The following is a 17,104-nucleotide window of genomic DNA, read 5'->3' on the forward strand; positions in this document are numbered from 1 at the left end:
TATGTCAGATGAAGCCCCAGAATCCTTGCCTCCAAGGAGTAGCTTGGTTTAATCCTCTCCAAGATGAATCTGTTTGTTTTCCTGGCAGCCCATGGTTTAGATTGTTTTATTTTGTCACAGGAAAACATTGATAAAATTAGTTTTTAATTACAGTGGAATTAACATCTTTTTTGACATTATACTTATTTCTAAAATTTATCAGTTATGTATGATAAATTGTTGTGTGCCCTGAAATTGGAACCAAGTGGTGGCTGGCCCACCAGGGTGTTTCAGAGGCAGTAAACTGCACAGGAGGAGATTGCCCATCCTTCTTGTACAAAGCAGCTGGTGGATTTGAACCACGTGCCTGTGGAATTGCAGCACAGCCTATTACCGCTCGACCACCAGACATGGAGTCATTGTTTTTCACAGAGACAGCCACATTGCTGTGTGGTGTTGGTTTGCTCTCTCCATGGGATTATTGTCATATCTAAAAATGATTTAAGCTCTCTTTACAGCTGCTGTCACAGGGGCTCGAACTCGATTGGGGTTGTGAGGACAGAGGTCCCATCTGCTCCTGGGGTGGCCATGAGGGGCATTGACTCTGGGACACCCAGCACCACAGCGTGCTAACCGTTAACTTCTTTAGGCTTTACAGTTCTGCAGTTAACAGGTTAACGTTCATATGGTTCGCTGCACCCTGTATGCGGTCTTTGATATGGAGATTGCTGTCTACGTGTACTTTGTTTTCCATTTTTATAATGTTAAAAAATTCATTCTGTTTCTCACTGACCTTCAAATTTTCACCACAAAGAAAGTAGGGTCCCCTGTTTTTCCTGCCAGCTCTTTTTCCTGTATTTTTGGTAATTGGAAATTCAACTAATTGTTAAGTTGAAAATACAATTAGCAGTTTCATAGTCCTGGTTGATAAATGTTTATAATCTGTCCTATGATCATAATTGAGTCTTCTGTGCTTTTGTAGATGACTCTAAAAGTTCAGAACAGTTTGCTTGATTATAGATGGATCGGTTTTATTGCCCAGAAGGCAAGGCTCATATCTGTTGCCCAGGGGTTGCTCTAAGTCATGGTCCACTTGACGACAGACACCTCATAGCCACAGTGCAGACCAAGAGTGCGTTATATTTCCTTCACTACTGTCCCAGAGCTGCAAGCCGACTACTGTGTGAGGTTGTGGCGTCAAAGCCAGTTGATTCTCCCTTCATTCCTTGCCCAACTGGAAACAACTAGAAACACTGCCTTTCTTATTTTTGTGTTCAGACCCTGATTTCTCCCGAGCAGGGTCAGTCTCCGGTCCTTTGTTTTTCCTTTGGAGAAGTGGGTTCAGGCCTGCATGGGGCTGAGTGGTGTAGAGATTGCTAGCTTTCCTCTTGGGATGTCTTCCTTCCTCGTGGCATCCTGGATGTGACCCGCCGTGGTGCGTGCTCTGGACCTTGCTTGCCGAGTGCCTGGGGTGTGTCCTCCAGACACAGCACTGAGCCTTGACTCTGCTGTCTCTGTCTGTGTTTGTAAGTTTCACTCTCTTTAGTCTGATTGAAGCAGAAACTGTTTATTCAAGGATTTGACCTAGATTCCTGGCCCACCCTAGGACTCCAGGACAAGGGTGGGCTGCCAGGTGGCTCATCTGCCAGAAGGGCACAAATGAGAGTGCCTGAGCCGGTGTTTGGTGGAAAGACAGAAAGGTCCAGGCACGTCCACTGTGGCTGCACTCAGCTCTTGCTGTCACTGTCCCCTGCGCATGCTTGTCGAAGGGACACCTGCAAGGCCGGATTGTGGGCTCCTAGATTTTTAAAGTTGGCTACGTGGTCACCCAGTTCCTGTGTGGGTCTTCCAACCTGTCCAGGTGCTGTGTCTCGGCGGACCCGCACATGTGGGCACTCAGTACATGCCCAGTGCGTCCCGGTCCGGTGGTGAGTGGCTCTTGCTTTCCCATGTGTGACCTCCTCCTTTGCCTGCCGCCGTCCTCGGCTGGCCTGGCCTGATTCCTCGATGTCCTGAGGGAGGATGCGGCCTCTCACTGGGCCTCCTGCTTCCTCAGCATCTCAGCACCCTCCTCTTCCTGTGACGTTGGTGAAGAAGAGAGTTGACAGAATTCCTCAGAGCCGAGTCATCGCAGTCCAGATCACCTTCATTCAGCCCCAGGCCGCTGTGGCAGTCGATGGTGGCCTCCCAGTCCAGGTTGTGGGTCTGGTGGTCCTGCGAGGGGGACGCAGCGTGGAAGAGGGCCAGTGGTGGAGTGACGTCTGACGGTGTGGCCGTCAGGAGGGGCCAGGGGACAGGCTCTGTGTGCCCAGTGTGAGAAGAGCATGGCGGGCGCCTGATCCTGTTCACCTGGCGGCTCTGCAGGCCATTGGCCTTGTGTGGCTAGGAAGGACTTTGGTCCATATGCCAGTGACCATTTACCTGTAGAATTTCATTCTTAACTCGGAGGGGCTGGCTCAGTTCCAGTATTGCTGAAAATAATCCGATTCCAGTCTGATTCTTTAAAAAAGCCAGATCTTGTCCCTGGTTGATGCCACTTCATAGCAGCTGTGTAGGACAGAGGAGAGTGGCCTAGTAGGGTTTCTTGTAAGTGCCTGGCACGGCTTTGGCCCCCGGAGTAGCAGGTGGGTTCCAGCAGCCCAGTTTTCACTTGGCAGCAGAGCACACGCCACGTGCCTCCTTTCCCTCCTTGCTGTGTTAGTGCCCCTGAGCCGGCCCAGTGTTTAGCAGCCCCGTGCCATCCTCAGTCAGTGCTGTGCCCAGGCTGCTGCGGAGGCTGCCCGCCTGCGTAACCGAGGGGCCACCTCTTCAGCCTCCCTTTCCAGGCCCTGGTCTTTCTTCAGGGACAGGCCCCTTCTGCTGTCACGCCCAGGGTCTTCTCTGGAAAACTGCTTTCCTTTCTCAGGACCTTTGCCTAAGCTCTGGCCTTTTCTGGGACCCAGTGATTCCTTGAGGATTTGCCTGGGCTGGTCTTGTGCTGGGTTCCCTGTGCCGGGTCCCCTATGCCAAATCTCCTGTGCCGCCTGGTCCCTTGTGCTGGGTCTCCTGTGCTGAGTCCCTTGTGCCGGGTGCCTTGTGCCGGTTGGAGGTGTGGGGGCCCCTGCGTGGGTCCTGGCAGGCTGGCTGACTTTGGTTTTTGACGCTCGGGTCTCAGCTGTCACTGTGACTTGTGTTGCAGGTGTGGCGGCCTACGTGGGCTGGCAGAGCTCCTCGATCCTCAAGCCCCTGCTGCAGCAAGGCCTCAGCGATGCGGAGGAGTTTGTCATCGTCAAGGGCCTCAGCGCCCTCACCTGCATGTGTCAGCTCGGCCTGCTGCAGAAGCCGCACGTCTACGAGTTTGCCAGCGACATCGGTGAGCCGGCCCCTCGCAGCCGGGGCCTGGGAGGGAGAGCAGACTGCTGCACGCTCCCTGTCCTTGTCAGCGGTGGCTGTTCATCCACAGAGCGTCACGTCACTGTTGACATGTTTTATGTTTCTGTTTGGTGACGTGGGTGCAGCCTCCGCAGGACATGAACACCCCACCCCCCTCTGCCCCTTCTCCTGTTTCATGTGACGTGGGGTGCAACCTCCCCGGAACACCCACAGCCCTCCCCTCTGCCCGTTCCCCTTGCTTTTGCCCCGTCTTCCCCGCTCAGCTCTGTGTGTCCGTGTTCAGTGTGTCCGGCGTGTGCCGTGTGTGGTGCTTGACTGTCCTGCGGGCCCGTGTTCTGAGGAGCTCACTCACACGGGTGTCAGTTGGTGGAGAAGTGACCTGTGGGAGGATCCATCCCAGGCCGTAATCTGGGAAGTTCTCGTGGCTCTGGGAGCTTTGTCGGGATTCCAGGCTGTGGAGTCAGGATTTGAGCTCGTCGTTACGGGTTAGGGATGTGTGTGTGTGTGTGCGCGCGCGCGTGCGCGCGCGTGCGCGCACCTGCCTGTGGACGCACATGTGCGGTAGAGCTGTGCGTATGGGAGAGACACAGGCAGATGGGAGATTTGAGTTCGTCCCTGCCAGGGAGCAGAGGAGTCTCTCTGTGTGTCTGTCTGTCCAGTGGTTCTGCACTGATGGGAGAGACATAGGCAGATGGGATGGGTGGGTCTTCCAGCCCAGGTGGGCATTTTACTTGGAAGTAGATTTCTAGTTGTTTTTTAAATGGTACCGATAAGGGTATGACTGCTCTGAAGACGGAACTTATTTGGATCGTTACCGTTAGTGGAGTTGACATGACAGGTGGAGGGTCAGCTGTGACCAGTGTGGCTGCGCGGGTGGCTGGCTGCGATGTAGACAGGAAAGCTACTCTTGATAGTAACTTTATAACCGGAAGAGGGAAAGAATTCCTTGATGTTGCTCACACTTTCCCATTCCACTGACAGGTAAACGTTTAGAGCAAGACCAAACAGGAAGATGGGGAAAATTTCAAAGGCAGACTCCCTGGGACAAGTGTAGCTTCCCTGTCGCCTCATCTTTAGAAGGCACTGGGGGTCACCCCTTGGTTCTGTGCTGAAGGCACTGGACACCTTAGACGGGCGTGTCTTGGTGTAAACTGGTTAGTTGTGACTAAATGCTTTACCAAGTCAAGTTAGTAGAAAGTGAGGACTGAAGGTGACCTGTTGGCTGTCCCCGTGGCCTCCTGTGGGTTGTGAGGACGAGGGGTTGGGTTGATGGCAGCTGTGTGATTTTAGGTCCTGGCTGGTTGAGCACCTTTTCATGTGCTTACTGGTCATTTCAATGTCTTTTAGTGTAGTGTCTTTGCTTATTTAATGATTGGGCTGTTTACCTTTTTGTTGTTAATTTAATACTATTTTGGATCATTTCATAAGCTTTTAATATCTCTTTAGCATAGTTACACAGCTTTATCCAGTGCTGCTCTTGTTATGTGCCATTGAGTTGTCTGTGACTCCTAGCAACCCTTTATGTACAACAGCCCTAAACTCTGCTCTGTCCTGTGCTAACCTTATTGTCTTTGACGCAACTACTACTGTTACCCTAGTCACTGAATCAGTCCATCTCATTGAGAGTCTTCCTCTCCTGCACTGTCCCTCCACCCTCCCAATCATGACTTCCAAGGACTGGTCCCTCCTTGCTACATGTCCAGAGTATATCAGATGTAACCTAAGAATCCTCGCCTCCAAGGAGCAGCCTGGTTTTACCTTGTCTAGGATGAACCTGTTTGTTTTCTTAGCAGTCCATGGTATATTCAGCACTCTTTTCTAGCATCACAACTCGGAGGCATCAATTCTCCTTCTGTCCTTTTTAGTCATTGTCCAGCTCTCTGATGCATAGCAAGTGATTGCAGAGACCATGGCCTATATCAGGTGCACCTTAGTCTCCAGAGTGACATCGTTTTCTCACAGTCAGTAGTTAATTTTTTTCACTGTGCCAGTACCAAAGTTTGATGAAACAAAGTAGCTTATACAGCTCCATTTATCGGTTTTGATTTTTTGCTGTGTATGCTTTGCTTGTTGTACCTGGTAATCCACCATTCAACCCTGCAGCCCAGGTTTTTTTCCAGGAATTTTGTAATTTTAGTTTTCACATTAAATTATTTGATCCTTTTTGAGTTGACTTTGTGTTAGGTGTAAATTATGGATGCTGCCTGTGTAAACCTGGTTTTCTTGCATCATTCAGTAAAGGACTGTTACCGTCCCTTTGAATGGAGTTTGAACTCTTGTCGAGTATCAGTTGACCATAGATGAGTGGACTGCATTTTGGACTCTCAGCTCTGCTTCTTTGTCTGTATGTTTTTTTCCTATGTTAGTACAAAGTTAAAAAAATGAACCCCATTATTTTTACATGAAATTCATGATTATTCTGTTTTCTCTGATCCACGGTTCTTAATGATATTCTTTATAGAAGCCTGTCAGTGGCCTGGTCTTCTGTGGGGCCCTGGGTGGGTCAGACGTTAGCCTCCAGGTTATCGCTTGCGTGCAGCGCAGGCCTCCCGTCCTTGGTGCCTGACAATTTCCGTTACCTTACCATGTATTTATAGTAGGTTTTGAAGTCACAGACATTCAAATCATCTGTTTTACTTTTTCTTCTCTCATTCTTCTGTAAATCTGTGGATTTGAATGGCATCTCTTCTCCTCTGCCCAGCTCCCTTCCTGTGCCATCCCAATCTGTGGATAAGATACGGTGCCGTGGGATTCATAACAGTGGTCGCCCATCAGATCAGCACAGCTGATGTGTACTGCAAGCTGATGCCTTACCTGAACCCGTACATCACCCAGCCCATCATTCAGGTACATCATCCAGAGTGCAGCCTGGCTCCCTCCTCACTGCACAGCCCTCTCAGATGTGTTTACAAGGTCCTTTTTACTTTAACATTTCAGAGTTTAAAATTAGGCTATGACACTTTCATGCTAAATGTTACTAGACCAAATACCTTTGAAGGTGAGAAGAATCTAAGAGAACATCGTACGATATGTTACATCGCGTGTAATTTAGCACTGGGAAAGTAGCTTATAATTTATATTGTTTTGTATAATATTCTGAAGCATCTGCGATTCAGTTGTAGTCTATTAAAGTCTGTATTGATGGACTCCTGCTTTTATTGGAAAAAGATTCCTACTTTCAGTCAAAGTCAGCATTTAGAATAAATTAGAAAAAAGCTTTCTCAATTAATGAATTCATTAATTAATTACCAGCTAGTTTTAGGTTAATTTTTAAAGAATACCTTTTGGACCCTCTACCTCCCAGCAGTTTTTATCACAGCGATAAACTTTGGGTTTTTGATTTATATAAGGCAAAAATCAGTCACCCAGCTTATAGCTGTATATGGTCTTCATCTAATTTGACAGTGCCTTCAAAACAGTATTTAAACTGAGTGGGTGATGAAAGGAGATCCTGGCTGTCCCAGCGTGTCTTTCCCCTCTACCCACTGCCCGCCCTGTTTTACCTGCAGCCCCTGGGCCTCCCCGGCCTCTCCTGCCTTTGTGGCCCAGCGTACCCCTCCTTCTGTTAGGACAGAGCCTGGGAAATCTTCCAGGAACGCGAGTCGGTGGTCATGCCTGCAGCCTGTGCTCCCCCCTTAGGCCTGCCATTCCCTGGAGAATCATTCTTTTTAAGAGTTTGAGGAATTATTCCATTTTTTAAGCACCAAGAATAATTTTTATACACACACACACACACACACACACACACACACACACACACAAATGATTTATATATACAGATACATGAAAGATGGCTATTACTTCCGAAGAATAAGCTTTTTGATGTTTTTCAACTTTCTTGGAAAAAAGGCCTATATATATTTGTGTGTGTGTGTATATATATTTCTATTTATAAGTTTATTTACTAAGCTTTATAACGTAATGTATAAAAACTGTCTCTGGGATTTAGAAATTGGGTACATTTTTGAGCGTTAGTGGTGGTTCACTATAATAAATGTGACACCCATGTGGTTTGTTGGAAGTCTGCACCAAGGAGAGGCTCTGGTTTTCCTGGAATTGAAAGGTTCTCTTTGTTGTATATTTAGAAAGGCCAGGATCATAAATGTGAAGGCTCAGATTTATGAAAGCTTTGCTTCCCACATCTCCAGTCCACAGTTTCAGTCACAGACAAAAGATAGCCTTTCATTTGAGAAGGTTTTATGTTTGTCAAAAAGATAAATCCCCACTGGCAGGCTCCCTCGGAGCTTACACCTGGAGCAGGTCCCCTTAGATCCGGTTAGAGCTCTCTGTAGTGTGTGCGTGTTATTGAGGACAGGATTCTGAGGATAAGAAAGAAAGGGTTCTATGAACTTGAGTGGGCAGAGCAGTGCTTGTTGAAAGCAGGCATCTACTGGTGGATTGATGATTTAGGGAAACGGAAGCATCTTTTCTGGGTCAGCACCTGTGAAATCAGCCACTTTTAAATCCTGCTACGTTGTCTGCCATTTTAGGATCTAGAAAAAGGCTGGGCTTTGTTTTCTAAAAGTTTCTTGCCTCGATACTTACTACTAGTTTTCTGATGTGGTATACATAGATGTATATTCTGATGTTAATTAAAAGTATAATAACTTTTCCCTTTAAAGTGCAGTAATTTTTTAAAATTTTTAAACAAAACTGCCAGTGTTGCCATTCCTGCGCCTGTTTTCTTAGTAATAAGGATCCTCTTTTAGCTTGGTAGATTGCATTATTTGATTTTGAAAAGAAAGCAATTCTGCATCTTTGGCTGACAGTTTTTCTTTTTCTCTCCCGTAGATTGAAAGGAAACTTGTCCTCCTCAGTGTTCTGAAGGAGCCAGTGAGTCGCTCCATATTCGATTATGCTCTGAGGTCCAAAGATATAACCAGCTTGTTCAGACATCTTCAGATGCGGCAGAAGAAACGGACGGGGTCCATTCCCGACTGCCCACCGCCCGAGGACCCTGCCATCGCACAGCTGCTGAAGAAGTTACTCTCTCAGGTGCGTCTCCTTTCCAACATCTCACCTTTACGTGAAGCTCGTGCGTCTCCTTTTCAACATCTTACCTTTCTTTACGTGAAGCTCTGATGGAAACTGCAGCTTCCATCTAGTCATTGAAAAGTGTGTGAAGTGTGTGGTTGCTGAGGAAGGACACCCGGCAGACTGGTGTCTCTGGCAGTGTTGGTGACTGTGGAGGCCTGCTGAGCTGGTTCTATGATGACTCGCTGTGTAAATAAGGGTACGACAGTAAATACAACCTTAGGTTAAGTGATGCTCGTTGCCACAGTTCATCACAGACGTCCCTGAGTTCCTGCACTGCCGGTGCCAGCGGCAGAGCCCTGGACCCTCGAGCCCATCGTTGATGGGGCGCTCGCACCGGGCAGACAGCTGGAGTATCTGGGTCGTACATGTACTGTGCGTTAGACTGAGCAAACCAGCGGCTTCCTGCTGCGTCTTAAAGTCTTCGAATGTAGCCGAATTACCAAGTGCCATCAGAACTAGCATTGGCAGAGCCTTCCTATCTGGTAAAAAAAACCTTTCTACCTACTTTCTTATAAGATCAAGCCTTTTTAGAAATCTTAAGTCCAGGTTGATTATTTTGTTTTAAGAGGGATGTGTGGAATCCAAAGTGGTCAGGGTAAGAATAAAAATGGTTAGAAATCAAGTTTCTGAGGAAAAGCCCCATGAGCCCAAGACAGATGCTGAGGGCTCGTTTTTGTGGTTTTCTCAAAGTCTGCAAAAGGGTTTGTAACAGGAGGGCTTGATGGTCAACGTGTGTCCAGTGAGAAGCGGAGGTGCAGAGAACTTGATCTGTCAGTGGTCGGGAGTCCTGCCACGGGCTCTGCGTGCCCTGAGTGCCAAGTTTGAGCCGGGCATGGCTGCTGGCATGCTGGAAGCTGGTCGATCCAGCTTTGGTTCTGGTGGGTCCAGTTCTGCCTGAGGCCGAGGTTGCCTCTGAATGCCCCTTCCAGGCCAGTGGGCTTGTTGCCTGGATGCTGGAAGGCTTAATTTGATGTGACATGAATTGCCCAGGGGCTTTTACTGCGAGTTTTATTTTCACTTTGACTCAAGGAAAAAACCAAAACTGATTGTTGAGTTGATCCCAGTTCCAAGCCACCCTGAGGCCGGAGTTGAAGGGTCCACAGACTTCCAAGAGGACTTTGGCTTTTACAGAAGTGGACTGCACATGTCCTCCCCCAGGGTGGTCAGTGGTTCTGACTGCTCGCCTGGTGCACGGCAGACACGCATGAACCACTGCACCACCAGGCTCCAGCCTGGTTCACACATACATACATTTTAGAAAGCTCCAGGAAATTGACTATTTTTTTTTTGTTAAATTTTATTATTTTTGTGTGAGTGTGCCGTCAAATCAGATCTGACTGGTACAGGAGGAGATTGTCCCTCCTTCCCCGGCAGAGCATCTGGTGGATTCGAACCATGCGCCTCTGGAATTGTAGTTGCAGCTCTTTGCCACTAGGCCACCAGAGCTCCCTGAAATTGACTATTGAGTTATGTTTTTCTCTGTTGTTTCCTCTGAATAAGTGATCTTAAAAAAAAAAAATCCAGCATGTAATGAAAATGAACCCAATCTATTTTGGCGAAAACACATATAGCCGTTTACTGTCTTCAACACTTTGTACATGTACCACCAAGTGACGCTGCTTCTTAGGGAGAACACGTTCAGTTCCCGACAACAGCCCTGGCGCATGCACGTGGCACGTTCTTGGTACGGGAGTTGACCCTGCTTACACTCCAGGTTCCCTGGGCTCCTGTGTCCACACGTGGCCAGGCTGCCTCAGACCTGCCACCTCCCGCGATCCCTGCTGTACGTGTACCCACTGCATCAGGTGTCTGCACAGAATACAGAGCGATTACTTCCTTCTCTGCACATTTGACAAGGACTGGACGTTTTAAACACACTCGTAATTGTCACTTTAGTCTTTTTTGATGGAGTAGTGAACACCAGCCAAAGGTGAGAAGGTAGAGAGTTAGAGACAGGAAGACGTAGGCTTCCCTTCCGTCTCTGATCCCAGGGCCCCGTTGTTCTTCCTCAGGCCGTGTCCACGTGAATGGACCTGAAATCCACTCAGCAGGCCACCAGTCTTCGCTGCCTGGCCCCCGTTTGTTTTCTCCCTCAAGGCAGCGTGATTTTGAAGTTCTCTGTTCAGGGTTGTGGGACGTGGTCAGTGGATGACGTGGAATTCCTTTCGTCTTTAACCTGAGCTGTTGTAGTTACTGTATTTGAAATCCCTGGGGTCCTTCTGACAGGTCCAGAGCAACCTTGGGTTCCTGGCCAGTTTAGCAGCATTTTCTAAAGGACTGTGAGACTGCACCTGGTGCCCTGTGGACCAATTAGCAGCTCTTTCCGCTCTGCCTGGGGTGGTGTGAACAGTTCTCACCCCATTTACGCCCCAGAGATTGCTTGCCCTGCTGTGTCCTGGTCAGCTGCTGTCAGGCCGTGGATAGTGTCTTACACACCACTCAGTGCTGGGTCAGAGACGTAAGGAGTTGCTCCTTAGCCAGCTCTCTGTGCGGATCACCCTTTCCAGTCTTCTGCCTACAGATCCTGTCATCTTGGTCCCCTGAGCTCTCCTGACTCTCTCTCCAGCTCAGCTCTACGGCCAACCCTAGTCCTCAGCTGTAGCCATGGCCCTGGAAATGCTCCCTGTGCTGTGTGCTGGGGACAGTCACGGGAGTCCCCGGCCTGACAGCCTCTGTCCAGCGCTCCAGCCGCCATGCCTCCTGTCCTTCACAGCTTCATAGTTGTTGAGGGTGGGTGAGAGGTCTGGTGGCTGCCGCTCCATTGTAGCTGGAAGCATGTGTCTGTGGACGTGTTACGGACCTGCACCCTCCTGGTATCACTTGCAAGTAAACACTTGCTGAAGATCGTCTGCAAATGGCTAGAACAGCCATTGAAAGGGAACTGCCAGAAATTTCAGGCTGAATTTAGAAGAGGATAGCATTGCTGAAATCAGGTGGACCTGGCTGAAAGCAGAGAATATCCGAAGAATGTCTGTTTTATTGACAGTGCAGAGACATTTGAGTGTGTGCATCATAGCAAACTACGACTAACATTGAGAAGAGTGGAAGTCCCTGAACACTTTAACTGAGCTCCAGTGAAACCTAGGCCAAGAGGCTGTAGTCCAAACAGAACAAGGGAATATGACAAAGATGTGTGTCAGGACTGTATCCCTTCTCCACTTATTAAATCTGTGTGCAAAACAAGTAATTTGAGAAAATGAACTATGTGAAGAAGAATATAACATGAGGATTATTGGAAGACTCCTCAGTAGCCTGCATTATGCAGATGGCACAACCTTGCTTGCTGAAAGTGAGGAACACTTGAAACACTTGCTGTAGAAGATCAGTGACTACAGCCTTCAGAATGGATTGCATCTCAGCATCAGGAAGACAGAATCCCTCACCACTGGGTGAGGCAACATCATGGTAGATGGGGAAGAAGTAGAAATTGTCGGCGATTTAATCTTGCTTGGATCCACACTGAATAAATACCCTTGGCACCAGCAGCCAGGAAATGAAAAGACATATTGGGCAAGTTTGCCATCAGAGACCTCTCCAGAATCCTAGAGGGCACTGATGCCAGTTTAAAGATTAAGGTGCACGTGATCCTAACTGTGATCTTTTCCATTACTTGCTCTGCATCTGAAAGTTGGACACTAGTAAGGATGACAGAAGACGACTCGATGACTTGGAGCTGTGGTGTTGGAGAAGAGTGCTGAGTATCCCAGGGACTGGAAAGAATGAACAGATGGGTCCTGGGAAAGGAACAGCCACAGTGCTCCTTGGAGGCAGAGTGACTCTTCGTCTCAGGGACTTTGAGCATGTTGTTAGGAGCAACCAGTCCTGGGAAAAGACCTCATGCTTGGAAAGGAGAAGGGTCAGTGTAAGAGGAAGGCCCTCCCGGAGAGGAGTTGACAGGCACCGTAGGGTGAGCGTGAACATTGCAGAGGTGAGGAAGGCCCAGCTGGGCAGGCCTCAGGCCCCGTGTTCAGAGGCTCCCTGGGACTTGTACTGAACTCACCACTTCACGTGTGGGCGTCCCTCGTTGGAAGACAGGCCCTCCCAGGTCGTTTACTTTTTGAAACTATCTTGGCCACTTTGGGGGCTTTGCTTTTCTGTGTGCATTTTTAAATCAGCTTGTCACCTTCTGCCACAAGAGGGTTATGTTGTGGAGAGCCGGCACGTTGACAGGGGCAGGGGCCTGCCTTTTTGGAGTGGCCACCAGCATCTTTGAGCTGTTCGGAAGCTCTGCTTTTATGGTAGGTGAATTTGCCCTTATTTTGAAATGATTCAGCAAACTTCTTGCAGCAGATTCTTCCTCGCAGTCATTTTCACGTGGAGCTTTTAAATCACGGAAACGGCTTTCCTTGCACCGAAGAACCTCTGCCGGTGAGCCAATGCAGACCCCCGGCCACCCTAGAGGACGGACGGAGTTCGGTGTCACGTGTCGGAGGCTGCACATCTTTGTGGACACAGCGCTGCCTCTTTATTCCTCACGGAGCCGCTGGTGCATGTGAACCCTGGGCCCATAGACTGGATGCATTAACCGCAGCTCCCCTGACACTGAAGTTGGGCTTACCAGACAGTGGGGCTTGCACTGTCCCAGTGGACAGACTGATTCTCAGACGTGGTTGGAGCGGATCACCGGGGCCTCGAGGACTGCCTGGGTTTTACAGTTACTTTATAATTATGTTTCCGCCAACCTCACAATGCTGCTTGCTTCTGATAATTTGCGTATTTCTTTTCAGTTTGTACGTTCTCAGTCACGTCCTATGTGAGGAGGAACAGGCGTCTGCCCTCGGCCTTCCTGAAGGCCTGTGTCCTGTCTGCCTTAGTGACAGGGTCCTGAGTCTGTGAACTGTGGACTGGCCGCTCGGCCTTGTTCTCAGATCAGAGGGCAGGCGTCCGGCCTCCTGCCACTCGGGGTGCAGCCTCCACTTCCTGTTCACCAGCCCGAAGACGTTCCCCTCGCTCTTAGTTTACCCAGGTGTCTGGGAAGATGTCACCTTTCTAACTGAAGCCTTTTTATTGTCTGTTGAGAACATCGTGCTGTTTCTTCTGTTACTGTAGGGAAGCGCACTGATGTTAGAATGTTAACCAGCTTCAGTGCTGGATTTGTGGAGCACCCACACTGCTCTCAGGCCGCACTTGGGATTTTTGTACATACTCGGTTTGGTTTGCTGATGCTTTATTTAACATTTTTACCTATAAGTTTATGAGTGCTTATGTTATAATTTCCCTTTGTAATAATACCCTTGTCAGGTTTTTGCTTGCTTGTTTTGGGTGGTGTATTTGTAACATTTTGTTGAGATATAAATACCATACCGTAACATTTACTCTGGCCGAGTATAATTGAGTGGTAATTTAGTGCATTTGCAAGCTTGTGTAACCATTCATCATCATCTCACTGCCGTCAAGTTGGAACCAGCTCAAAGCTGAATCTCTTTTGGGTTTCTGAGGTTGTAAAGCGAGAGGTGGGTGGTTGCCCATCTTTTTTCCACAGAGTTGCTGGTGGCGTTTGAACAGCCGTGAGGGGTGGCCTGTGGGGACAGCTGTGATGCTCCCGAGGGGCTGTGCCCAGAGCTCCCTGTTATTACCATACCACCGTCTAATTCTGGAACACTGTCCTCATTCCAGAAAGGAACCTGGCCCCCGCCCGCTGGCATTCCCATTTGCTCTGTCCAGCTCCGTCTGCCCTCAGAGCCACCCTCTCCCGGCTTCTGCTGTGAGTCTTCATGGGAGAACCTGCCATCTTGCTCCTGAGCACCTACTGGCCTTGAACCTCTGCCCTTTTGGTTAGATGCCTGCACGACAGAGCTGGGGCTCTTTCCCGCCTGCTGCTTCCCAAGCATCTACTGTCTCTGAATCCCAGACCTTTGGTACAAATGGGATCACCAAGATGTGGTTTTCCATCTTTTATTTAGCATGATAATTTCAAGACTCGCCCTTCTTGTTGCATGTGTAACTAATTCACTCCTTTTCAAGGGTCTTGAGGTGACCCTCTTTTTTTTTTTTTGTGGACCAGAACCTATAATAACAAAAATAATAGAACCCTTACTAAAGCTATGAATCTTTTTAAATAAATATTTGGAGGAGAAGTGAAAAGAAGCAAAGAATTTCAGGTGATTATTAGGGAGGAATTTGGTCAAGGGTCTCCTTAGGGGAATTTCATGTCATTGTTTGTTAGGTTTCTAACTGCCTGTTGTTGTTGAGAACCACTGAGTCAGAATGGATGCTTGACGCCCCTGCAGCACGTTTTCAGAGACAGTGGATCACATGGGGAGAGGGGGCGGGAGAAACCCCCGCCTTCAGATCGGCAGCACAGCGCCTGATCACTAGACCACCAAATCGCCTCGGGTTTAATGGTTTTTTTGTTAGGTTTTACCTTGAGTTGTAAATACTACTTTAAACTCTAGTGAGCATCCACAGTTTGTCTTGGAAAGCTTGACTGTTTTGGTAAATGAGTGTTTTTCATCATTTACATAATAAAACAGTGCTAGGAGATTCTAGGAATGATTGGAAGAGGTAAACAAAAAAAAATGCAGGATGGTACTGTTTACCAGAATATTTGAGTTGTATATTGGATCGATAAATGATTTACTGTTAACTGTTAAAGTTTCAGGGGTTCTAAGTGCCCCGGGTGGATTAGCTGTGTAAGGTTTTGCTGACGGTAATTATGCTCATTTTATGCACGAGTAAATGCACACGGAAGCTGGGTAACTTGTCCAGGGTCACACGAGTGGTGGGTGGAGGAGCTGGGAAGACTTGATCCATCGCTCCACCCTCCGAGCACGTTCGCATGGCGCTGACAGTGCGGTCCTGCATTCCTGACTCGATTCCTGGGATTTGTGGAAGAGTCTGTGTCAGCGCCTTCCCACGGGGCTCGCTCCTGAGAGGCAGGTTGAAGCAGACACTCTTCTTTTGCTTAGTCCTGTACTGGCGCATTTTGCTTTATCAAGTGAGTCTTTGCTCGCTCGTCTCTTAGGAGTCCCACTTCTGCCGGACACCAGGTACGAGCCGACCTTTAGAGATTGAAGGTTCGTGGCAGCCTGAGGTGAGCTGGTCTGTGGGTAGTTTTTCCAACAGCGTGTGCTCACTTCCTGTCTGTTGAGTTTTGGTAATTCTCACAGGATTTCAGACGTTTTCATAATGCTGTCACACACTCGACAGTCTGCAGTGTAGTGTGAGCCTTTCCATGTTTGGAAAACTGGAAAGCTGGAGTGGCCTGCTTCACTGCGGTGGTCTTCCACCCAGGCTGCCTTCTTGTGGGGCTTCCTGTGCCGGGTCACAGTCGCTGGAGGTTCCAGTGAGGAGTCAGGCATGGATGTGGTCATTTATGGGGAAGTTGGCCGTGCCCTCAGCGAGTAGGTGGGGTGTGTGTGTGTGTGTGTGTGTGTGTACACAGGAGCAGATGCTGGTCTGTCTGTGCTGTCTCTGCTCTTGTCCTCGCTCCACTCCTGCTTCCCGGCTCCATACTGTCCTGTCCCCGCTCTTCTGAACTGCCTGTTCAGCTGGTGGGTTCTTGCTCCTCCAGTTGCCCATCGCTCTAACGTGTTAATATTTGTGAAAGGATGCCTAAAATGTGGTCTGGTGTTACTGATTTGATGTAGGGAATGACAGAGGAAGAGGAAGATAAACTTCTGGCACTGAAAGACTTCATGATGAAATCTAACAAAGCCAAGGCCAACATCGTGGACCAGAGCCACCTCCACGACAGCAGCCAGAAGGGTGTGATCGACCTGCCGGCCTTGGGCATGACCGGGAGGCAGGTGGACCTCGTGAAGACAAAGCAGGAACCGGATGACAAGCGAGGTTAGTGTGTGAAGGCGCGCCAGTGCCTGCGTGAGCTGGTTACGCTCAGCCGTAGAGACTGCGTCTGGTGAGCTAGCGTGTTTAAAAGTCCATTTCTCAGGCTGGTGGTGTTGGGTGGTGTTGAGTTGGAACTGACCGATAGCTGACCCTCCAGTGGCTATTCAGAAGCATTTACAAGGAAGGAGACTGCCCATCCTTCTCCTGTGGAGCAGCTCGTGGATTCGAACCACATACTTTGGGATTGCAGCACAGCTTCTTATCAGTAGGCCGCCAGAGCTTGTTGAGGTTCTTAGAGCAACTATTAAATTGTATTTAATGTAATTCTGGCAAACAGTGGGATAAATTCATTCTGTCAGACACTGGGCTTAATACTTAAACTTAGTGATCAGTGGTTTATATTGAAATATGTAAAGCATTTTGAAGGATTATTTTCAAATGCTTATACATATCAATAAGACTATGTTGTTGTTGTTGTTGATTGCCTTTGAGTCAAGCATGACTCATAGTGACCATATGAACAAAAGGCCTGAAGCCCCTCTACAACTATCAACACTTATTAGCGTTTACAGAGTTTCTGGAGGCAGATTGTTTAGGAAGTGGATGCCACTCCTGCTTCCAAGAATAAGAGTATAGACTCCTGAAAAGGAAAAATGGGTGAAGAATTTGAGTAGACATCTTATAGAAATGTGTGCGTGTGTGTCTGTACCCAACTAGGTAAATCATTAATAAATCCACAGCAGGGAGGTGCTCCTTGTGCCTGTGTGGTGAGCAAAGGCTGATGATACCGAGTGACGGTAAGGGTGTGGGGCCCGGACATGCTTGTGCCCTGCTGATGAGGGTATTCAGGAACATTGATTCTTTTTAGAAGGCTGTTAATCACTTTTATGCAAATTACTCACTTTCATTTAAAATGTCTTTACTCTCT

The 17,104-nt window shown here is 48.4% G+C and overlaps 1 protein-coding gene across 1 annotated transcript in view; it reads left to right on the top strand.

Annotated features, from left to right (window-relative positions):
- PIK3R4 (phosphoinositide-3-kinase, regulatory subunit 4) overlaps positions 1–17,104 on the top strand; it is a 53,773-nt gene that overhangs the window by 16,575 nt on the left and 20,094 nt on the right. Inside the window, exons 6-9 of the mRNA XM_006883323.1 lie at positions 3,158–3,331; positions 6,053–6,198; positions 8,143–8,346; positions 15,978–16,179. Of these exons, the coding sequence (XP_006883385.1) occupies positions 3,158–3,331; positions 6,053–6,198; positions 8,143–8,346; positions 15,978–16,179 (726 nt within the window). The remainder of the gene's footprint in view (positions 1–3,157; positions 3,332–6,052; positions 6,199–8,142; positions 8,347–15,977; positions 16,180–17,104) is intronic.

The sequence above is a fragment of the Elephantulus edwardii genome, unplaced genomic scaffold (assembly GCF_000299155.1).
Source record: "Elephantulus edwardii isolate Elephantulus edwardi_28Jun2011 unplaced genomic scaffold, EleEdw1.0 scaffold00027, whole genome shotgun sequence".
Lineage (NCBI taxonomy): Eukaryota > Metazoa > Chordata > Mammalia > Macroscelidea > Macroscelididae > Elephantulus > Elephantulus edwardii.